The sequence below is a fragment of the Notechis scutatus genome, chromosome 2 (genome assembly GCF_049901735.1).
Source record: "Notechis scutatus isolate UNSWTSFEM ecotype Mainland chromosome 2, rNotScu1.2, whole genome shotgun sequence".
NCBI lineage: Eukaryota > Metazoa > Chordata > Lepidosauria > Squamata > Elapidae > Notechis > Notechis scutatus.
Genome location: NC_142010.1, coordinates 35,262,024 through 35,286,979, shown reverse-complemented (window position 1 = coordinate 35,286,979; position 24,956 = coordinate 35,262,024). Strand labels below are relative to the sequence as shown.

The window sequence follows — 24,956 nt, the reverse complement described above, 5'->3', positions numbered from 1 at the left end:
TGTCAATCAGTTTTGTTAATTTCTGGTTATTTGTAACCTTCACTTATTGTACTGATCAATCAATAAACCCTATAAACACTGGTCCTTGTCTAGATAATTGTAGGTTGTCCATAAATTGTGCTCTGCTTCCTGATCCATATTAAACCATTCCATATTCAATCTCCACTCTTTAATGTTTATTAATTACAAGATCTGACTTCACTTGCTTATCTTTTGTTTGGTACAATCAGTTGAAATGGTTGTGTTGCAGTTACTTTTTATTTCACCTTTTATTTCACCACTTTGTTTTTGCTTTATTGGTGGAGAGTTTATTTCTTCTTCTATATCTTCTCCCCCCACCCCTTTCCTCAACCCTTTCCTTCTTCCACCTCTCCCTTCTCTGCACAAATTGTTTTTGGTATCTTTTAGCCTTGAAAATGTATTTTGACAACATGTTATCTCTGATGGATTAATAGAGTTGTAAATACCTCTTCTACAATTCAGTCCCACGGTCAACATTTTTCAAGATTCAGGAACAGTTAAATAAAACTATATTTAAAAACTCAAAAAAGGTGATTCAAAATGTCACAAAGAACTTTTTCATCCTAATCATTATCATTATCAAATCAGCTTATTTAAAACTTACAATTTCTTGCCTTTGTTATGATGGTCAGCAGAAATGTTGATTAAGGGAGTAATTATTGCTTGCTTTTTGGGCCTTTTGTCCTTATTAATTTCATTTGCAACAATAGTTATATATTGTTAATGCAATATATTTATTTGGAGTACTGGCTTCAAAGGAGGAGTGGACTGAAGAGAAATAATTCTCTTTAACTTCTGTATCTTCTTCTAAATCTGCTTTAATGCCTCCCAATTTGACAGTTGTTCTCTTTTTCTCTAATATTCATTTATTTTTCTTCTTGTAACCTTAATTGTATCTTTCTCAAAAATAACATTAATTTGGCCCATTTTATTATTAGCACTTACTGAGCATAAACTGAGATTGGTGTTTAGGCTGTTAGTTTTTACCTATGAAATCCAAATCAGAATCCGAATGCAGTAATATTGCCTTCCTTTTAATTGAGAGCTCATTATAAATGTTTCTGTGCAAATATTGTCTACTCCCTGCTTAACAAGCCTCCTCTAACCGTGATAGCTTTTCATTATCCCCATCTATCTCAGCATATATCATGACAGAAAAGTCAGAAAACTCACTTGTTAGCTTTTAATGAGATAGTTCTTCTATTTTGAATGGTGTTAAGAGCATCTGAAATTTGTCTGCTGTTCTGATCCCTTCCTGAAATGCTTTGGGTCCTTCTTAATGTTATTGTTTTTCTTTATGCTCTGGTTATTTGTATTTTCCCCCTCTTCGTTCAGGCAGGCTAATTCCTCCTGTGTTTGATAGTAGTAAAAAGAATAAGTGTGCTATCTCTATAATAAGCAGCAATGAGTCTATAGAAAGAGGCAATAAATAGATGAACGATAACAGCGGGTTTTCCCAAGATCAAACAGACATGATATTGAGCCTGAAAACAGTACACTTTATTTTTCAAAAAGTTGCATCCAATTTGGAAAACATTCACTCTTATCTTTAAGCCAGTCCCATTAAGTGATAATTTGAAACCAATAGGAACAAAAGTCTGCCTTGCAAATCAATGCTTTTATTGTGAGGAGAAATTGCTAGGACTCGGTTGACTGCTTGGTAGCTAAAAGTCTGCCAATGTAGAGAATTTTCTCAAAACAAGGCAACCCTACAAGTTAATTTAATCAAAGCCAAGATAACAAGCCAGGTTTACCTCATCAACATGACTATGTAATGTGAAAACATAAAGGAGATCAAGCTATTACCAACTTGGTCAAATGGTGAAGTTAGACAAGTGTGGCCAACCTTTACACTAAAACTCGTATTATTTTTAATGATTCCAATCTATAGTGCTATAAAGCAACAAAGGAAGTCTGTAGGAATTCTTAAAAGAATACATTCCCCAGCCCTAATGCTTCATACATAAATTAAAATTCCTGCTATTGTCTGGGGAAGCACAAAGTAGCAAATACAGTTAGCAACCACAATTGAGCCCAAAATTTCTGTTCTTGTTATGTGAATTTTGCCCCATTTTACAATCTTTCTTGACTCAGTCGTTAAGTGAATCACTGGAGTTGATAAATTAGTAAGCCAGTTAAGTGAATCTGGCTTCCCCATTGACTTTGCTTGTGAGAAGGTTGTAGAACATGATCACATGACCTTGGGACACAGCAGCGGCCATAAGTGTGAACCAGTTGCCAAGCATCTGAATGTTGATCACATAATAGCAACAGCACAAAGGCTTATATTACCGCTTTACAGAGCTTTACGGCCCTCTCTAATCATGGGGATGCTGCAATGATTCTGTGAAAAACGGTCATAAGTCACTTTTTTTTAGTGCCGTTGTAACTTTGAATGGGCACTAAACAAACTGTTGTAAGTCGAGGATTACCTGTAACACCAAAGAGGGTGAAAATTATGTACTCCAAATTTCAATGATGCCAATGCGAAGTGGTACGGTGAAGATGCATATGAAGATCAGCATCACGCCTGATTTTATTTGCACTCTTTCCTTTCTTCAGCCATTCCCCGAAGGAAAATATGTATAAAAAGAATTGACACCCAACCTATCAACTGTTTCTAAAGGTAACTTAGAGTAAGTAACTTACGGTAAGTAAAATAATAAAATCCGTATAGACTTCAGCTCCATGCCAGTGACTGGGAATCAAAAATGTAGTTGAGTTGCCTTTGGGCTACAAAATCAAAAGAAAGCTGGAGCAAAGTTCTTTCTCCCACAAAAGAGGAAAGCAGCTGCTTCCTTTTTGTCAAAAGATGAGACCAAAATATCAATCCATACTTGAAATTTCTACCGCAAGAGTCATTTTAATATTTTCATTTGATCTTACTGTTTTTCTGCAATCAATTTCCTGTATCCAGTGCTATCTTGGAAACACTTGTGGAAAATGTTCAGCAGTATGTAATATTAAACAAATAGGTACAGTAGTATGTAAATATTACTATAGATAATTTCGACTTACAATTCATTTAGTTTCCATTCAAAGTTACAACGGCATTTAAAAAAGTGACTTACGATCATTTTTCATACAACCTTTGCAGCATCCCCATGATTTTTTTAAATAAATTGTTTTTATTTTTAACATAGACAAATACAAACATAAAACAACAAAATAAATAAAACCATCTTTCAATTATACAGTGTGTCGATTGGTACATAATTCTTGTACCAATCTCTTAAATTTAAATTTACGTTCATATTACATTAATCAACTTTCCATGTCATATTATATTATTATTACACCATCATTAGACTTTGGTTTCAAATTTACATTATCCTTTAGAGCAAATCTCAGTTCTTACTAATTTTAATTCATATTAAAAATCATTCTGTAACAATCAATTATAACATATCGCTGTGGTTGAATTATATTTCAATTATCCACTTTTCTATCTAACCATTGATAAAATAAATCCTATATCTTAAAATATTCTTTTTCTTCTTGCTCTCTAATTGCTAATGTTAACCTACTTATTTTTGCACATTCCATTATTTTCTTAAATCACCTCCTCCTCCATCGGAATTTTCTCATTTTTCCAATTTTGAGCAAATACAATTCTATGTAGCATCCCCATGATCACGTGACAACATTCAGGTACTTGGCAACTGATTCATTCTTATGACTGCTGCTGTGTCCCAAGGCCATGTGATCACCTTTGGCAGCCTTTCGACAAGCAAAATCAATGGGGAAGCCAGATTCATGTATCAAGTGAAGCCAGATTCACTTATCAACTTATGCAATGAGTCACTTAACAACTGTGGCATGAAAGGTCATGAACTGGGACAACACTCATTTAACAAATGTCTCACTTAACAACAGAAATCTTGGGCTCAGTTGTGATCGTAAATTGAGGACTACCTGTATTTACATTAGTTCTAACATTTTTCTTCAAAATAAATTCAAGGAAGGTAATCTCTGAAACTCTTGGCTCCATGACAATACAAAGGCCATTGCATTTTTCAGGCTTGCAAATCTTACACACTGGTTCTTCCAAAAGAGAGGCGGGCAACACAGTATTTTGGGGGGCTGCAGTACTCACTGCTTTTCCTCAGAAGTTAATCCTGGGTTGAGGAAGAACATTTTGCAACAGGGTGATTTACTTCAGAGAAGACGGTCAATAGTGGGAACAGTGTCTACGGAGATTCTCAGTCATCCACGTCATGGTTGTCCCAGAGGTGCTTTTTCAAGAGGCAACTGGGCTTTCTGGTTTTTCTTTGAAGATGTTTTGCTTCTCATCCAAGAAGCTCTGACTGAATGGTGGGGAATGGAAGGATTATAATATTCCTTGCAGACAGCTGGACAGTTGCATTCTTTTAGCGAGTCGTTAAGATCACCTGGAGATTTTTCTGTGTCATCAGGGTCACCTAAGTGGTGCAAACAGGTATGGAGCCTTCTTGGAACTCCTTTCAACAGTTCCAAGAAAAATCTCCAAATGACCTTAACAACTTGCTAAAAGAATGCAAATGTCCAGCTCTCTACAAGGAGACTAAATCTTTCCATTCCATCCACTCAGAGCTGAAGAAGCTTTTTGGATGAGAAGCGAAACGTCTTCAAAGAAAAACAAGGAAGTCCAGTTGTCTGTTGAAAAAGAACACCTTTGGGACAGTGAGAACAGTGAAATCAACAATTCCCCTCTGAGAAACGATGAGTACATTTGCATTTGCATATTACAACTGTCAAAAAGGTGGGAAAGAGAAGATCTAGAAAAAGCATCATTTGATATTTGATGACATGGGTCAAGTCATAGGAATCCAACTCTAGCCCACCATTTCCCCTCGGCACATCCCTTTGAACAATCCATAACCGAACTGAGGAATGCTTTCGAAAAAAAATTAAATCTTCTTCAGAGTCTGAAAAGTGAAGAAAAGGGGGGAAGATGGGTCATATGAGACAGATCTCAAGAGATGTGGTCCCCAGACCTTAGCCAATACAGACGTGTTCTATAAATCTAAGAGAAAAGCAAGCAAGAGCAATAAAACTAGTAGAAACAACTGCATTTGAACAACAGGTTTATTATAAGAAAATTAACATGACATTACATAAAATTGCAAAATTGTGCAATTATGGCAAAATGTTTAAAAATCCACGCATTTGCCCTCAGAGGACTACAGTACTTCTTTACTAGCATACCTGAGCACTGAACATCTGATACCATTTCTAAACAGATTTGTGAGCTTTCTGATATTACACAGACCACATATACTGCATACAGAGGAGAGCTGGCTTGGCAGGTTGGGAAAAAAACCCCACCAGGTGGTAGTCCAGCTGCACAGCCTCGCTCCACTTCCGTGGGGCAAGTGCAAAGTTTTGATAAATATGCAACAAATGTACTTGGTGGATTCTGCCTTCAAAACAACAAATTGTGGAATTAAAAACTGAGAATGTTTTCCATGTCTGTTTTTAAAATGTATGTTAAACAGAAAAATGATGTACCAGAAAATAAGCTAAATAAACAAAAAAGAACAACAAAGAATATAAGTAGAAATATCAAATGCAACTCTGAACCTCTTAGCACAATTATGGTGACTTATGTCCATCTGGTCTCACATTGTGCAAGGTTCTTTCAGAATTAGGTTACTCAAAAAACAAGTTTATATAGGAAATTTCCTATTAGATAAGTTAGAAGCATGTAAACAACTAAATTCCTCAGTTAATATTACTGCTTAAATAATTATTCATGCGTAAGACTCACGGTATTTCACCCCTTGGTAAAAATTTCAAGATTTAACTATCAAGCACTGTAGTCCACAGCTTCTTCCCTTCCCCCTATGAATGGTTAGACAAAGATATTTATTTAGTGCAGATTAAAACAAAAAACAAAAATTAAGAGCAAACCTACTGCAGAATTAACCACAGCATATTCTATTCCTATTCATCACATGACAATTTCATTTGCTAACAAGCTAAGTTCTTAAATTTCAAGTCCGATTGACACTTCTAAATAAATACAGAAGATTGTCAACAAGCAGCAATGTGTTTTGAAAATGATGTAACACTTTTTTTCTTGCAAAAAATAATGCAACATTAAGGGGAGGGTGCTTCAGAAAGTTTGCAGCTAAGAGGCTTACAACAATGCAAATACAGCCAAGTAAATAATAAAAAACAATTAAATGTATGATAACTAAACAGTTTTATACAAATGCCAAAGAAACCACAACTTATTTAAAAAATCAGTCTTGGCAAATACACTTAAGACATCAAAGCCTTAATCATCCATGTAGAGAAAACCTAAACTCACTTCTAAAGTAGCAGGCTAGGGCCCTACTATGTTGAACTGTAGTCAGCTGGGAAATTAACCCTACAGCATCCAAAGAGCATTTGCTACTTTTCAATCATTTTCCATTATTACTTTCCAATTATAAGGGTAAACTATACAGCCTTATACTCCTGAATAAAAACAATGTGGAGCCAACCATAATATGTAGCACCAATTCTTATTTCTAGTTGGCGGCAAAGAGGCCAGGGGTCAAGATTAGATAGACTATGCAATTTTGCATTACTGGAGTTTCCCAACCTGAGCACTATTGAGACAAGAATTAAAAATGAAGTTATAACCTTTCATAACACTAAGTAATGTACCGACTGCAACTATCTAGCATGTATTCTTAGTATCTTAATGTGCTTAAGCAATAATAATGCAAGAAACACACTCACACACACACACACACATATCAACGTCTAGACTAATGTACCTCCAGCATGGTATATGAAAAAGCCCAAAGAAAAAGCTGCTTGCTGAATCTCTGGAAAATGAGGTATGTAACAGAATGAGGCTTTATTATCCATTTAGTTTCACAGTCATGTTTTCTACATATAATATTGTGCAAGACTTAAAAGATACAAAATCAAGTGAGATAATGTTTATCTACTGGGGAGTATGAACCATATTTATCAATCTGTGGTTTTAAATATGCTCTCTTAAATAAAGGTTGATTGATCTGACTCAGTCAAAAGTAGAGACCCATCCTAGAGAAAAGACAATTTATCATTTAAAACAAGCCTTAAAATGAACCAAGATGAAAGTCAAGTATATTTCTTTCTTGAGGATCAATGTTACTCCAAGAATTGCCAGTTAGCAAATGCATTCTCAGATGCCTTAATACTACCTAGGGATGAAAACAACAACAACAAGAATTCTAAATTATTTCAAATATGAATGCAGAAATGTAAAATAAAAACTTCTGGACTCTATTTTTCAATTCCACATGTTTTTATGGTATATTTCCAAAAATAACTATTCTAGGACTACAAAGAAAGCTCAGTAGTGCAAACTTTCACATTACTCCAGAAACAAATGGAGCTGGACGTGCTTTTACATTGTTGAATTGGAGTGTAGGAATATATTTTTGAGTAACAGCTCACCAACAATTCATGCCAAATTAGCAATAGTGGAAACAATAAATTCATTAGTTTGCTCTACTGTTATAAGAAGGCCCAATATTACGTACTCCCAACAGCTACCTATAGTAATGAATTCCAATACATTTATCTAGAAGTTTATGGTCAACTATGTAGAACTGTTTTAAGCTACACTGTCAAAATTATCGGAGAGTGGACCAAACAAAGTGCCTTTAGCGCTTAACTTTCAAAGATGGAACTATTTCCAAAAGGCCATTAAGACTATCTATATGTTATATAAGAACCATAACACATAAGATATTTAAATAAAATAGATGTCCATGCACAAAGCAGCAAGTGTGATTAAGACTCAAGACATTAATACTACCCACTGCCTTGCATAGCAGCTTTTGCCCATTTGACCTATTTTGGACTTACAAATATGAAAATTGTACTAGCACCAATGGGTTTGAGCCCTTTATGGAGTGGCCAACATATTCAGCTGCTTTTGAACATCTACATTTAATTGGCAAAAAATAGCTCTCCTAATACTAATGGAAAATTAAGGAACCACACTTAAAATTAAATCTACAGAAGAGAAGCAATGTAGCCATCTGAAGTAGCGCAGCTCTTTCTTAAATGGGAACTTGTATTCTCCGGTGACTTTAAATCTATTTCTTTTAAGCTGCACATAAGATTTTAGACACTCCTGAACAAACTGTAGGTTTCAATGAAGCCCTATGTGAGGAGAGCGTGACAAAATCTCTTTCTCACAATTTCTCTCTGCAAATTTGTATTTCACACTATTTATGTGCAGCTGTTTTATTGATTCAGAATTTTTTAAAAATAACAAGCTAGAGAAATTCTGCAACGAAAAAAGGGGTGGAGGGAAATAAAAAGCAAGAATAAAAACACTTATAGCTGACAAAAGAAAATATTTGCAATCTGTTGTTTTTGCCAAAGGAAATGTTACAATGCACTTGGTTAAAAGAACATCCAAACCTGCCATATTCACAATAATCTTATTTTGAATCTATAAACAACTGCACATAAATAATAATTATACATTCAAATTTGCAGAAATATATTGTGAGTTTTGTACTATGTAGAGATTATGTCACCTTTTCTGCATTTAGGGACTCATTGAAATATGTTAGTTGCCTAAACTAACCAAACTGTACAAACTTAAAACATTTCAGTACCTTTTCAATAAATGGAAGAGGGCTGGGTGTTTTTTTTTATTTACTGTCACCAAATCAAAAATAGCAACCCATCGATATTGCCTCAGATTTTACCCGTATTTAAACAAGAAGTCACTTCAAGCTTGGTCTCTTCACCTTTCCTATTCATATTAAATTTGTTCTCGTTATAGTGCATAGTTACCCAATCCATCTCCTCTTTCTTTTAGTCAATCTGTCATTCTAAATAGAATATGATCAAATGAGAAAATGTTGATAATTGCACTTTGTAACCCATTCCATACTCTGCAGAAAAACATCCACTAAAACCTAAAACTAATTCCCTCTCCCCACTGCAACCTTTAAAGAGCACCCATTCCCACATATATGTAGATATATAGATATATATACGTATAAAAAAAAACCAAAAGCTATCAATTTCAGCTCACATTAAATACTGACAGGAATGAATTTTTCTTAAAAACAGATGTTTCGGGTAGCATGGAACACCAAAGTCACTAAGGCCTTTTACCAATGAAAGGGAGAGGGGAGAGGAATCAAATCACTTTCTGAAGACACTGTGGATACAATTTAGCAACAACACATTCAAAATGACGTCCAAGGTCCCAAAGCTTATCTGGAGTTTCATACACTTTCTGCCACTGGTCATTAGCTTCATCATATTGATAAAGAGAATTTTTCCTGCTGGTTCTGAAGACATGTTCTTCAACTGTGACTTGAGTTGCTCGAACAAACAAATTAAGTTTATTTTTCAAGACGACAAGTTTAATATATGGATTAATGGACTGATCACATGGGAAATCTTTCTTTCTAGTCCACTTGTTCAATTCAATGTCATAAGCCTCTACAGTAAACATACGTTGGTGGTTTCCACAGGTTCCAGCAATGTAGTAGATAGAGTTATTGTAGACAGCTGCCAAACCCTGGATCCTAGGCACAGTCATCGGAGTTAAGAAACCCCAATAATCTTTTCGAGGATCATAGCAGAGGAAGAATTCTCCTAAAGGACAGAAAGGAAGGGAAACTAAAATGTAAAGAACTTGCCTTAAGACACTATTAAGCAGCCTCCAAAGCAATGGATTAAGATTTCTACTTTCCTCAAAGCAACTGATCCAACAATATTAAGAACAATTTCTAATGAGCTATCAAGATACTTGTGCATCATACAGAAAATTAAAAGAGTTGTCCTAAAATATTTCTGCAAAACAATATGCAATACCCGAAAATATTTATTTACTTACTTACTTAACTTTGTATACTACCAAATCTTGTGACTCAGAAGCCTCTAAACTTACAGGGTTGTAAACCACATCTGTAATTTTGAGAACATTATAGACATTCCTGCAATTGTGGGCAAAGCCAATTATAATGCATTCATTTCACTAGAAGAAAAGCTATTTTATTTTAATAGAGCTTTCAACGAGAGCAACCTAGAACCATTTTCAAACAAAGGAAAATGTCTAAACTACAAGCATAATCAATCAAAATTAAACAGTAATATTTAAAAACAATTTTTAAAATACACAAAAATGTAATAATATTAATAAAAAAATAAATATTGAAGTTCTTTCTAATTAGAAAAATCAAATAAAGGCAGCCTTAGGCAATCTGGTCCCAAAATAGTTGTTATTACATAAATAACTGGGTGAACAGGTATGCAATATTTTCTGAAGGGATACGTTTGTGTGTAGGCAGCTTAAGAGGGCATTCATAACTGGGCCACTGTCACTACAAAGGCTTTACTTCTGGCTATCAAATGTGAGTCAAATGTGAGTCTACAAGTAGAGTCTCCCTGCTGACTTTTACACAGGAGTTTGATAGTGCAGACGGAGATCATATTTTAATTAACTGAGTCCTAGGCAAAACTGGGATTGTATCTCATAGGAAACTAGTTCAGTGCATTTCAGAACTTGTAATATGGTCTCCTTCTTTAGTTATATTTGTTCTCTGTACAACATTCTTCATCATTTTCAAGGTATCTCCATATGCCAAGTGCATTGTAGTAATAACCAATCATATAGTTGTTAAGGCACGGACCACTAAAAATAGGCTATTTGTGTTCAAGAAATATTGTAGCTGATTTATCAGCTGAAGCTAAACATCAGCCCTTCTTGTTATTAAGGTCACCTATGCCTCCAATTGACAAACTGGAATGAAAGACAACCTATATACCGATTCTTTCACATTGCACCATGTCATCCAATACATCGTCCCATCTCTGAGGATCACTTCAGTACTTCCACTATATCTAAATTCAGCTGCAGTTTGTTAAACCTTGTCCTAACTGCAGGCAACACTCAAGCGCCAGTTCAACCTCTTCTGATTGATGGGGGGAGGGGGGAGCCAGAGCTGAATGCCATCACCATAGTGATAACATCAAATCTCTACAGATGACCACCTCTGGCAGTCATGCACATTAAAGAGGAGCCAAACAGCTACTCTCTGGTGATAGCCTTACATGCAGGAAATGTTAACAAAGTACCTTCAGTTTGAAACCACTGAGCCAGTGATGTGCCCTAACCAGTTGTGGAGCGATTTAAGTCAACATAAGAACACTTCCCATGTCTCTCTTCTGAAATCAGGGCAAGCAAAGCTATTGCTATTTTATTCAGGCATGAAGATGACATTGAAAGGATCAGAGAAATGTAGCTGAATAGGCATCCTCTTCAACTCGCCCAGGAAGGGAATATTTGCAACTGAGTGGTTTGTTTAAACTCCCAAGGTTCAGGGACAGGCTCTTCAAGGCAGTTATACAAACCCTCAGGTTAAAAGGCAGCGATTCCTCCCTGGAGGCATGCAATCATACCTTCCCCCTGGAACTTAGCAATCACAATTAGTTAGCCTACCCCTCTAAGTATCTGGCTGCAGCAAAAAATAAACAAATTGAAATGACTTCTCCATTTTGGCTTTATTTTATTTTTTTTGTAAAATAAATGATGACATGGTGTAATATGTCATGTGTTGTTGTTCATTTGAGATTGTACTTACCTACTGTTAAAAACTGCTAAGGACCACATGAGTTTTACTGTGTCCCGAACTCAAAGAGGGTGTGCTTTCTATTTCACTTGACTGTATGTTCAGTTCTTTTCTCTAAATGCCTGACAAATTTATCATGGTTGGACAAAAGGACAAAACTTTTTTTTAAGGACAAAACTTGAGTAGCCTGGTCATAAAATGAGAAAACCCTGCTGCGGACAATGTGATGGGGAAGCAAGACCTCCTCACCACTAGAGACAAGTTTAAATGCTGACCTGAAACTGAATTCATTATAAGATCCATGCTTTAACACCCAAAATTGGTCAGTAAAGTGAGGAGAAAGAATAGCAGAAGTTTCACAAAATTCGGTCTATAAGTTTACCTACATATAAGTTAATAAAACACAACAAGTATCTATGCCATGTTCATTAAAATGTTAACAAATAGCAATAGCACTTAGACTTAGTATACTGCTTCATAGTGCTTTACAGCCCTCTCTAAGCGGTTTAATATGCTAACAGTGTCAGCATATCACCCCAAACAATCTGGGTCATTTTACCAACCTTGGAAGGAAGGCTGAGTCAACCTTGAGTCGATCCGGACCAAACTCCTGGCCGTGGGCAGTCAGCCTGCAATACTGAATCCTAATGACCGTGATACCACGGCTCATCAAAATAAATATTATATCCAGTCCATTGGAAACATCAACCAGTTTTATTAAAAACAAGTAGCTCCCCACTGAAAACATAAAGTATAGTGCAAAATCCTTATATAATCCTGCCTATAGACCCTTCTAAAATTTAATTTTAAAATTAGTGTACTTAAAAACCACTCTAAGATATTTATATAACATCACCAATGCATTTCACATCTGTATTAATCATATTTTTTTTAAAAAAATAATTAAGATACTTATGCATATTCACAGGAACCTTCAACTTTATTGTCTTCTATATTTATCTTATGTCACCACATTAAATCTCTTATAGCCTATTCCACTAGCATTTAACCAAAATAATAAATATTCACTTCTCTAGGGAGACTATATTGGTTCCAGACATGCAACTCCTAATCCAGAACCCATATTATTCAGCAGACCCTAGCTTTAAGTCTATCTTTTTTGTACCTCTACAGAAAAGTTGGCACGTGTACATGAACCAACTACCACTTATTCAACACACCTGGATGTTAATAATTTGGGGAGGATGAGTCAGAAAGCATTCAGTAGAAACCTTTCCATTTATTGTGCAAACAGCATTTAAATGTTTGGTACAAATAACAGAGAACAAAATAATAGTTCAGCTGTAAAAATAAATATTTATCTCCTTTGATTTACTGACTTTATTAAAGCTGAGTACTGATATTATCACAATTGCAATTTTTATATTATTTTTTTAAAGATACAAATCAAGTAGTTTAAAGCAATATTTTAGAATGTTTTCCACACCTTAATTAATAATAATGAGCGTCTGAGGAGAAAAGGAGTCCAATAGAAGCAGGCTTCTAAGATGTCTTTAGAGTCAGACGTTCTTGTGAAAGTATTTGCAAACCAAATATGCAAGCTTTCAAGCACATTTTTTTTAAACAAAAACAATTTGAAGACTGTTGGACAAGCTCAACTAGGAATATGATATGAGGATGAGGACATCTTCACTATAGTCCATCTGAATTCAGTTCTGCTATTCACAATTGAAAGAAACATTAACTAGTGCCAAATAGGAGTTCCTCTAAATGTTATATGTAGGTGTGTGGAAGGATGCTTGATCAACAGATCACAGTAGGTGTGTAAACAAAAACAATTTGAAGACTGTTGGACAAGCTCAACTAGGAATATGATATGAGGATGAGGACATCTTCACTATAATTCCATCAGCGGGGCGCCGCCTGGAATTCAGCTTCTGCTATCATCATCATCTTCTTATTGAAGAGTAATCAATTAAACCAGATAGTGAGATCTTCCCAATTAATGTTTTTATTTTTGAAATTCCAGTAGCTCGCTTTTCGCCTATGCAAATAAGTCCAGTTTTGTGTGTATATGTAGGTGTGTGGGAATGGGATGATTGATGATAGCAATTCAGATTAGGTTTGTGGTGAGGGCACAGGGTGTTAATACTCTTTGTATCAGAATCCTGAAATTGTGTGAGCTTCTTTCTCGCTCTCCTCTCTTTTTATTGCTAATTACTAAATATATCTGGCCTTCAATAGTCCAAACCATGGACTATTGGCCCAAACTCTGCTGGCTGGGGAATTTTGAAAGTTGCCTAAAAGTAATTAAGATGCTAAGGTTGAGAAACACTGGTCCAAACATTAAGAAATTTGTAAAGAAAAAGTAAGATGAATGATGGAATATAACTTTCAGAAGTAGAACTATGTATAATACCTTTAAATAGTATTCAGTTATATTTCTGTCAGTGGCTCTCCCTATCACCTACAGAGTGTAAGTAATTCCTATTGTAGGTTATATCAGAACATCTCAACAGCGAGTCAAAATATTATCTTGTATAAAAATGACTGATATGCACCATAGCATAATTTACCTCTGCCTGTACTGTAGGATATGAATAGGATCATCCATCCTGTATGGTACAATTAGCAGGGAAACTACCGGCAATGATCAAGAGCTAATGAAATTACTCTCTTCTTCCAATACTTCAATTGTCAGTGCTAACTTCAAATTTCAACATATCCCCCCACACAAAGCATCTTACCCTGTAAAACATAGATATTGTCTTTATATTCCACAGCATTATGAAACTCCATTGCTACAGGCATTGGACAGACAGCTGTCCAGCAGTTCTCTCGACCATCATAACATTCCACGGATTTAAGAGAGTTGCGCCCATCTCCTTCATAAACTCGACCACCTATTGCATACAGTTTACCACAGCAGTGAACCAATTTGCAACCTATCCGGGCACGAAGCAGCGGAGCTTTAGGAATCCATTTATTGCCGGAGTGGTCATACAGCCAAAAATCACTTTCTGCTCTGTGGTCTATGGAAACCTCACTGCTGCTTGGTCTGTATCCTCCAGCAATGTAAATGTCATTGTCAGGTGACACGAGAATCCCAACTTCTCTTAAATCGTTAGGTGGTTTGCATAGTTTGAACACTCTCCCTGTAATGGAGTCTAAACAAGGCACTGTTTGTTTCTTTCCTGAGTGTTTGTGGGCAGCATCAAAGCAGATGATCATTTCTGAAGCAGTCATTCCAAGCCTCTGGGTATAGCCATTGGCACCACTTTGTTCTTTCTGTACACAGTTTTGGGCTATAGCCTGTGCAAACATGGGAGGGATTTTCTCTATGAATGCTTCATCCAGTAGAGGCATACGGATGCATTTGGCAAAAATTTCTGGCAGATGGTCTTCTCTTTTACTAGGCTCATGCTCAAACCATCTTATAATGCTTTCGTAGACATGCTCTTCTTTGTCAACATTTAAATCATTGCTGTCCAATATGCTTACAAGTTGGTCTTTCCTCAAGTGGAGGAACTCTTGTTCTTTGGTGACACTCAGGAACTTTTTACGAATGTAATCTTGTGATCTGATTTTCAATTCCTGATGTCCGTAGTGATCAGCAAAAATAAACACCCCAATCGAGTTCTGTGGGTCCAAGTGACTGATCATGTATTTAGCACACTGATCCTGAATGGAAGGGATCTGGAAGATACTAGCTGCAGTGAACAAAGCTTGGACGTTGGCCTCTGTCAATGTTATTTTGGAGGTATATGCGTAGTTCAGTACTAAATGCATGGATTCTGCTTCAACACCAACAATCCGAACCTCTTTCTGGGTACTCTCAGTAAGGCCACTAGTGAACATAGATCTATAAAATGAGGATATACACACAATTAATAAAAACTATAATTAACGTATCAACCATAATTTCAACTGTTATTAATACTCAGATTTATTTTTGCTTTACACATTTTAGACTTTAAGTCAGTCAGCAGAATCCTGACTTTGTTAAGATCTTACCATTAGATTTTTAACACATTTATATTAGTTGAGAGTTACAGAACACTTGCTTATATGGATGCTACTGCTAAAAATAAGGATTGCAACATGGATAATCAAAATGTCTTTTGCAACCACTAAGAGAGAACTGCTTACACTGACTGGATTTTCTGAATCTGTTCCCAACAATCCAGACTAAAATGTTTGCAGTTCCTGCCTCAATAAAGTCAGTGTTTTCTTAAATTTTGCATACCATGGAAACAAAACTTCAGAACAGCTACATCATGAATGATTACCTAAAGAGTTGTTATTAGCAACAGACTTATCTATACCACAAAGCACAGATTTGGCTTGGTAAAAGTCATGTAGAATACTCGAACAAGAAAGTATCTTTTTAACCCAGAAGAATAAAGCCACAACCCTAGAACGATTTCCCAACGTAAGTCCCATTGAACTCTAAAAAGGCTTCTAATGAGATACATATAGGATTATAATACAAGTGTTGAAGTAAACAAACAACATAGTTATAGCAGATTGGGATGAGGTTTGATGCGTAGTAAAGAATAATTCATGTTATTTAAAAACAACTATTCAGCTATTTTTTTCTTTCTTGAAGTGACTCAAACTGGGCAATTTTGGGGTTTAGTAACTGTGGTCTGATAGATTTCCTGGTATTTTGCTGGTTACTGTGGCGGTCATCTTCAGAAGAAATTGGCTGTCTCAACCATGGTCACTAAACTCTGCAGCTCAACATTGTGCAATAAATACAAGTGTGAAAGCTTACTTCAGGATAGACTTTCAATTGCTTTGAACTCAGAAGTATGTGGGATTAAATTATTGGAAACAGATTACATCTGTACTAGTATTCCTTGTAAAAATATGCACTTGCAGGAGGCGCTATAATGGATGGTTCAGATTTTAAAAATTCCCAATGTCACATTATTTAACAGAATAATAGAATTAGAAGGGACCTAGGAGGTCAAGCAGAAGATCTCAAGCAGGAGATCCTATACCATTTCAGACAAATGGTTGTCCAGTTTCTTCCTAAAAACCTATGGTGTTGGAGCATCCATAACTTCTGGAGGCAAGTCCTTCCACTGTTTAATTGTTGTCAGGAAATTTCTCTTTCGTTCTATGTTGGGTCTCTGCTTGCTTAGTTCTCATCCACTGCTTCTTGTTCTGCTTTTGGGTGCTTTGGTAAGATAAACTATGTGAATGGCTTACCTTGCTTTAGAATAAATTTTTTGGCATCAAACCAAAAAGAGCATCCATTCACAAGAACATTACCCAGGCATTTCTCACACAGTGTGGCATTACTTTTGGCAACTGTTTAGGTTGTTTTATGGATGTTATTATTCTTACAGTGCTTAATGCATATCTGCTCTTAGTATAGAAATGTAATTAATGAAGGAGAATATTTGTAGCTCAGAGTTGACATGAGGAGTCCCTGGTGCTCTCTGAGCTTGATTGTTTTCTTGCAGATGATATTATCTACAGTAGTTTGAGTAATGAATTGTCTGCAAGAAAACAAGCAAGCTCAGAGAGCACCAAGGACTCCTCAGAAATGTAACTCTTCATCTTTCCCTTTATGGGATGAACAGTAATTCGGATAAGAATTTATGTTGCTAAGTTATGCGGTCATAAGGCATGACATCACATTACTGTGTCATGTAATGAAGACAATCCCAGAACTTCCCAGAACCAAATTCCACCAGTCATGAACTGAGGACCCACCCCTTACAAGCCATTCCAGGGCTCCCAACCACAGTCTAGGTTCTTCCATGGTAAGGGACTGTTCAACTCCCCTCAACAATTATTTCCCCTTTCTACAAGGCTCCAGTGCTGCTTACTATGCTGGGGCTCAGGAACATGCCCTTCTGCTGGCATGGATGGCATAGACCAATTCTATCGGGGTGAGCCAGTTCCATATATTTATATTTCCAAATATATTTATAGGTGTACAACAATTATTTTAGAAAAGAAGCTTGCATTTGCACCTTCCTGGTTGCATGTACCTGCCAGCATTAGCTCTGCTCATCCCTTTCTTTTCTCTTTTGCAAAGGAGGCATAATTCACATTAATTTTTGCTATTCCTGGCCTTTTCAGAGATGGTGCCTGCAAGTGCCAAAGTAATGGTGATGCCAAAGGCAGAACTAGAAGTCCCACAGACCTGATTAATTTATTGGATCAGATCTGAAGAAAAGACACTGTCAACTCAATAACAGTATGGCAAGAGGTTCATATTAATCTCAAAAACTCTTTCCTGTGTCTGCATTAGGAAACTTAAGCACATTAAATGCTATTTTTTGCTTATCTGTTATATTTGAGTTTTAAACAGTCAATTGTAATTTCTAACAACTTTCTAAACTTGGAAAGGGGAATAGTGATTTGACTTATTATACAAAATTCTGTCATGTTATAAAACATGTGAAAAGCACATTTACAATACACGTGATCCAATTTCTGCAAATTGTCACAAATTGTAAAAATATCTAAGATGGCCTGCAAATAAGTTTGGAAAAATAATTATAGACCCTAAACATTCAGAAGTCAAGAAATGAAGCAGTTAAAAATAGCCAAACTACTCTAACGGCTTTAATTCCTATATTAATGTTGTAAATAAAAGAATGCTAGTATATGTTAGAAGAAAACAGACTGTTCAAATGAATTAATCTGTTGCCCATTGTGTCTCTCACAAACACACATATAAATACCAGAACAAAATTACTTACAATACAAATAATACACTAAAAATAAAATATTATATACCTAAAGTAAGGACTGATTGCAGCAAGGACGTTTCGATGACAGGAAAATGTTTTCCCATGATCCACTTTTACCACAATATCTGTCAGCTGTCCTTCATCGTACATCATTTTGAGCTGTTGGAGAATGCTACAAGCATGAAAGGGATCCATCCCACCAATGGCTATGCTTGAAGAAGGAGTTCCATACAATGTTTGGGTAAATTTGCTTTGTTCTGGTGAAAAATTGAAATAAATGAACTTGAGAAAGAATGGCATATATTATGATCGATTTCCATGGATCAAGATGTGAACCATATTTCATTAGATGTGAATGATCAAAAATATTCTGTACACAGATAAAAGTAGATATATCTTCCCAAACTTTGCCAAATACCACCTCACACCCTAAACATTTGTTTAAAAGAATTATCTGTACAATTCAAATTTCTGAATGTTGAGAAAAAAACACCTCAGTATAATGCTAGGATATCTCTTCAAGATTATATATGGAAAATCTTATTTTTATCATTGTGCAAACAAGAAAAAACAAGAAATATGTTAGAGGACAGTTGCATTCTTATTATTTTAATATCTAATCATTTTAGATTTCTATTTTTTATATTCTCTTGCTCTTATGTGTTCATTATGTTGTGACTTGCAACTTTTCCATAACAGAGTAACAGAATAACTGAGTTGGGAGGGACCTTGGAGGTTTTCTAGTCCAATCCCCTGCTCAAGCAGGAAATACTATACCAGTTTAGACAAATGGTGTCAAATCCCCTTCTTAAAAACTTCCAATATCAGAACACCTACAACTTCTGGAGACAAGTCGTTCCACTGATTAAATGTTCTGTCAGGAAATATCTTAGTTCTAGGTTGCTTCTGTCCTTGATTAGTTTCCATCCATTGCTGCTGCTTCTGCCTTCAGATGCTTTGGAGAATAGGTTGACTCCCTCTTTCTTTGGGCAGCCCCTTAGATATCAGAACACAGCTACATGTCACCACTAGTCCTTTTCATTTAAACTAGATATACTCAACTCCTGCAACTGTTCTTACATTTTAGCCTCGTTTCCTAATCATCTTTGTTGCTCTTAAAGAGTCTCAACATCTGTTTTTATATTGTGGTGACCAAAACCAGATGCAATATTCCAAGTGTGATCTTATCAAGACATTATAAAGTCGTAATAATACTTCAAATGATCTTGATTCTATTGCTCTGTTAATGCAGCCTAGGACTGCACTGGAATTTTTGACAACTGCAGCATACTGCTGGCTCATATTTAAGTGATTGTCCACTAGGACTCCTGCCTACCTAGCAATTTGAAAGCATGCAAATGCAAGTAGACTAATCAGTACTACTTCAGTGAGAAGGTAAGTGTTCCATGCGCCTTTCGTATATAGCCATACTGACCACGACTACAGAAAATGCTAGGAAAATGCAGACTCCCTTGGCCAAGAAATGGAGATGAGCATCTCACCCTAGAGTTGGACATAACTGGACAGGGAAACCTTTACCTTTACCTTTTTACCAGTAGGACTCGAAGATCTCTCTCACAGTTACTAATATCGAGCCAGGTACCACCTACTCTGTACCTGTGCATTTGGTCTTTTTTGCCTGAATGTAGAACCTTATTTTTCTCACCATTGAATTGCATTTTGTTAAGATAAGATCCAGTGTTAAGTCTGTCAAGATCCGTCTGTATCTTGAGTTTATTTTCTGGAATGTTGGTTATTCCTGCCAGCTTGATGAGTTCCTCTTCTACCTGATCCTCTAAATCATTTATGAAGATGTTAGAGTACTGGCTCTAAGACAGAGCCTTGAGATGCCCCACTGCATATTTCCCTGCATGTAGATGCAGTTCGATTAATGAATACACATTGAGTGCTGTTGGTCGGCCAATTATGTCTCCATCTGGTGGCAATGCTGTCTAACCCACATTTTATCAAGTATATGTTGTGGTCTACTTTATCAAATACCTTACTGAAGGCCAAGTAAATAATATCCACAGCATTTCGCTGGAGCACTAATTTTGTCACATTGTAGTTCACCTACTTTATCAGAAGAGTACCTTATTGATGCCGCAGTTTTAAAAACATGAAACAGGCTTAAAACAATAGGATGCATGAGAAAACTAGTAAAAATAATAGTAAACATCAAAACCTTTTGTTGATAAAATATCTGAATCTGCTTTAATGTTTGAGCTTTGAGTATGTCTTTAAAGCAACTATTTCTGTAATTATATAGGGGTGTGTGTGTGGGGAGGGATGTTTGATTTTCTTCTGCCCCCATGCTAGAGTGAGATAGTATTGTTTGGTTAATTCTGGCTGATAAGAGCTACCAGAGGAAGTCGTAACCAATTAGGTGACAAATGTTGTTAATACTTACAGTAATTGAAAGAGGGTTATATTATTTTCTAGAATAGTGCTGTAAAACACTTGCTAAAAAAATCATTAAATCCCATTATCACAGATAACTAGTGTACTGTTTCCAGTCTTTCTTTTTTCAATAGGATTTTAGAGCTAGAGATAACAACTCAACTCCAAATTTTCTTCAGTGAAGCAGATTACAGGAAGCACTCCAAGTTGGGTTTGCACCTGGTTTGACAACAGGGCTTTGTTTATATTTCACATTTTTGAACCACCCATAGTGTAAGAAGGCTTACTCTAGGAATTGGCCAAAGGAAAAAACATTCTATATACTTGATGTTATATACTGCTATTTAGGGTCTAATTCTACAATTATTAATTCTCTGATTGCTCTCAGAAAGTAAAAGGGGGTGTATACCCAAATTATCATAAACCTATTAATAGGTCCAATGTTTCTATATTTACAGTACTTATTTTTTAACTGAAATAATCAACATCCCATATAAATTCTCAGAAATCAAAGTACTAATTTTCAGTGGAGTCAAGACTAATTGGAAGAGGAAGTAGCATACTGAAGTTGGGAGATAAATAAATAAATCTCCCTTTGACTTAATGTAAAACGAAGCACATTCAAAAAGTACCTAGAAACTAGAATTCGGAACTCATCATATTGCAGATTCAGTACATGCAGCTTTTTAGGATCAATTATCAACAGTAAAATAACCAGTTCAGAAATATGCTACAAAGTAGCGATGAAGACCTTATAAAGTCATGTCTAGACCTACAAAAAACAAAATCATGCAATGATTTTTTTCTATGACACTTTATGGACATGAAAGTTGAAGGGTGTGGAATAAAGAGAGTGTTGAACTTCAGTGTGGGAGAAGACTCCCAAGAATGGATGGCTGTTCTGTCCCCCTAAATTCAAACAAATAGATTGTGGAAGAAAATTAATCCAGAGTTCTCACTTGAGACATAAATGACCAGCTCAAACCATCTTATTTGGGACACTCCATGTAAAGAACTTGCTTTTCTGTATCTGAGAAAAGGGGAAGAAAACATAAATAAGTACCAACAAGGTGGATGGACTTACTTACAGTGATGATGAGCACACTGTTGGAGACTTGAAGGGTCAGGTTTGGAACAGATTATCCCGAAGAAAACCAGTGTTTGTTGTTACTAAAAGTCAACATCAACCTGACTGTACATAATGTATGAATTATAAACCATACATTTTCTATGTTCTTTGACAATGTGCTCTTAATCTAAAGGACATCTCAGAAGTGGCTGATAAGAGATGTGAAGGACAGCCTATTCTGTGTGCATGGAGCACAACAGGATTGGTGAAGGTCATCCAGTAACAATTTACAAAATACCAAGAAGCTATATTCAACAATGATTATCATTCCTTTATTGGAGATGGATAGAGGAATTCATTTATGTCAAAAGAAAGACTCAAAACTTCTGTCTTCTGTCCCATCTTTAAAACCAAGTTTCTGTTCTCTGTGTTCCAAAAAGTGCTCAAATCCACAGACATTCAGTTTTCTAAAATAAGAATAGGGCTATAAGCCTCCTAAAAGTAAGCTGTGATTCTGGGTATGCTGTTCTCATCTATTAATCAACCTGCAAGGATACTTTTAACAAGAATGATGTATGATGTGAACTGGTAAAAACTGGTAAAAAGCATTATTCATGCAGTGTGCTCTATAAAATCCTATTCAAGGAAAATGTCCCAAATATGTAATTGGCAAGCAATGCAGCAACTACTAGGCTGCAACATACAAGGGATTATATATGGAAAGAACTGTACAGGCTATCAAATATTTCTTGGCATCATTTAAAACAACTGGTACTAACTTTTAAGGCCTTATGTGAGTTAAGAGGACTTTTTCTTGCATTACTCAGAGAAAATGAAATGCTTTCATTTGGGAGTTGGGTCCAGCATTGTCTTTTCAGAATTTAGAAAATATTTTTGCCAACTGATAAATGGTTAATTGATTTTGATGTGAATTTATGTCTTTGGCTTTTTATTTGTTTGCAGTCTTGAATATGCAACATAGATGATAAAATAATAACAAAATAATACATTGACTCTTAGCACATCCCCAGAAAGAACACCAAGCTTAGAAATATTTCAGAATACCTGGCAAAATGACAACCAAGCAGTACTTCAATATAAAACCTGTTTTGGTGATAAAGAAATGAAAGAAGCCAGTTTTCCAAGAGAAGACAAATGACGTACTGGAGGATTTTACAAATCAGGTTCTGCTGCTTTTTAATCTAGAACATACATTCTGGTAGTAATATACATAAAGGCAAGATAAACTCAGGCGAAGCTCAACTCCTGATGACTGTAATTTTTGTGGCAATTTTATGTTATAGAAAAACCAGAGGAAGAAAAAAAATCAGAGAAAAAGTCAAGTATCGACCTACTTGTTACAACAAGGAAGGCTAGAATGGCACTTCTAGTGGGAGTATTTTATACTTTGTTGGTTTGCATTTTGGAATTGCACAGAATGCCTTAAAAATGTGTGAATGATTAAGCATTTCATACCCTGACGTCCCATTTTTGGCATTCTCTAGATTTCCTAGGCATTCTACAAAGTGCCTAACATTGATGGTAACAGAGAAACCTCTATACATATTAGCTATAAATGTATCTTCTTCTAGGGGTTCAGGAGAATGCATAATTAGAAAGGCATGTAGAAAGACAGGGACATAGTCTCTCTCAATCCCAGACCTCCCTTGGCTAAGACAGAATCTGAAAGGGAGCTGCAGTTTGCATGTATAGATTTGCTCAGTACAGGGAAGTCCGGGATTAAGGGGGACAGGATGGAAATACAGAGCGTGGGGTAGAAAAGGAGGCACAGTGCCACCAATCTCCACTCTTTTTATCCCCTCTTTACCCCCACCCCCACCCATGTGCCTTCAGAACAAAATCTGAACTAAATCTTACTATTTGTAAATTGTGAGATTAAAAAAAAAAGGAGCGTGTTGGGGGGGTGGGGAGGGATGTGTGCCTGGATCTCTCATTAACTTCCTGGTTTCAACCATGATCTAATTAACCCTCTTGAAACTCCCATCAGAGAACGTGGCTTCTTCTATGAATTCCTATTTTAACTTCAGCGTTATCTTCATATCTCTGACGGCGGTCCGCTCCAAAAACAAAAGATTTCCTCTTTCAAAATGACTGCATTTTCATTTCTAGGGAGAGGAACCTGTGGCTTGCCCCCGTTACTGAGCTACAACTTCTGGCAACCATCAGCCACGCTGGCAAACAGCCCCACCCCCGCTGACGGTTTTTTTTTTTTTGTGTGTGGGGGGGTTCCTCTTAACCCAAATTTAACACCCCGGTGCTAAATAGGACAAAAAAAAAACAAAAACCAGAAGTCACCCCACCACCCACTTTCAAGCGCCTCGCCAAGACGCAAGTGCCACGCTAAACAGGCTCCGAAAGGTTTCTAGTCCTCCTTGAGCGATGAAAGTCTGTCAGAAAACGCCGGGTTACTTCTGAAGGAAACTCCACCCTCCACCCCCACCCCTATAACATTTCTTTCCCTGAGTGACAGCAAAGGTGACGCTCGCCTAAAAACACCCCACCCACCCGAAGTAGTATGATAAAAGCCAACGGCGACCACCTCTATATTCTGAGGGGGGGGGGATAGTTTTGTGTCATTAACAAGAGTTTGAAAGAAAAGAGCGAAGCGCCCGGCCTCCCCCATTCAAGCCGCCCCTCCCCACTCTCTGTTCCCACGAGAGGCGTCCCGCCAGGCTCTCTTCCTCCTCCTCCTCCTCCTCCTCCCGAGGGCCCATCCGGCAAGGCCTCGAAAGCCCCTCGCCCGCCCCTCTTCCCCGACCGCCTGGAGGCTCAAGCCCGCCGTGCCCACCTCCTGTGGCAGCCATACTGCAGGGGAGGGGAAGGCGGGCCTCAAGAGAGTCTGCCGCTACCGGAGGAGACCGCCGCGGCTCCCGCCTTTCCACCTCCGTCGGCCGCAGAAAAAACGCTTGCCGCCGCCTCAGTGGTGCTCGCCGCCTCTGTCGGCTCGGCGAAGAACGCCCCACGAGCGCTAGCCGAGACGGGATTGGAGACCGGCGGCTCCGGAGAGGTTGCTGGGAATTGTAGTTTTTTCTTTCCCCTTTAGCCCCCCCGCCTCAGGTCCAGATATCAACGTCCCACGAATTGCACACTGGGAGTTGTGGTCCTTTCAGGGCAAGACTCTGACGGTCAATGAATGCTCTGTTATGCACGGCTGCGATTTCTCTGCTGCTGCTGCTGCTGAAATCTCCATTTAGGACG

The 24,956-nt window shown here is 36.9% G+C and overlaps 1 protein-coding gene across 1 annotated transcript; it reads right to left on the bottom strand.

Moving 5' to 3' along the window:
- Nucleotides 1-5,070: 5,070 nt before the first annotated feature.
- On the bottom strand, nucleotides 5,071-24,736 carry KBTBD8 (kelch repeat and BTB domain containing 8). The gene is made up of 4 exons (XM_026679386.2): nucleotides 24,547-24,736; nucleotides 18,315-18,525; nucleotides 14,300-15,414; nucleotides 5,071-9,615 (listed from the first exon to the last, which is right to left on the bottom strand). Exons 1-4 carry the CDS (start codon nucleotides 24,560-24,562, stop codon nucleotides 9,152-9,154), a joined length of 1,806 nt encoding a protein of 601 aa, XP_026535171.1. The 5' UTR covers nucleotides 24,563-24,736; the 3' UTR covers nucleotides 5,071-9,151.
- Nucleotides 24,737-24,956: the final 220 nt, after the last annotated feature.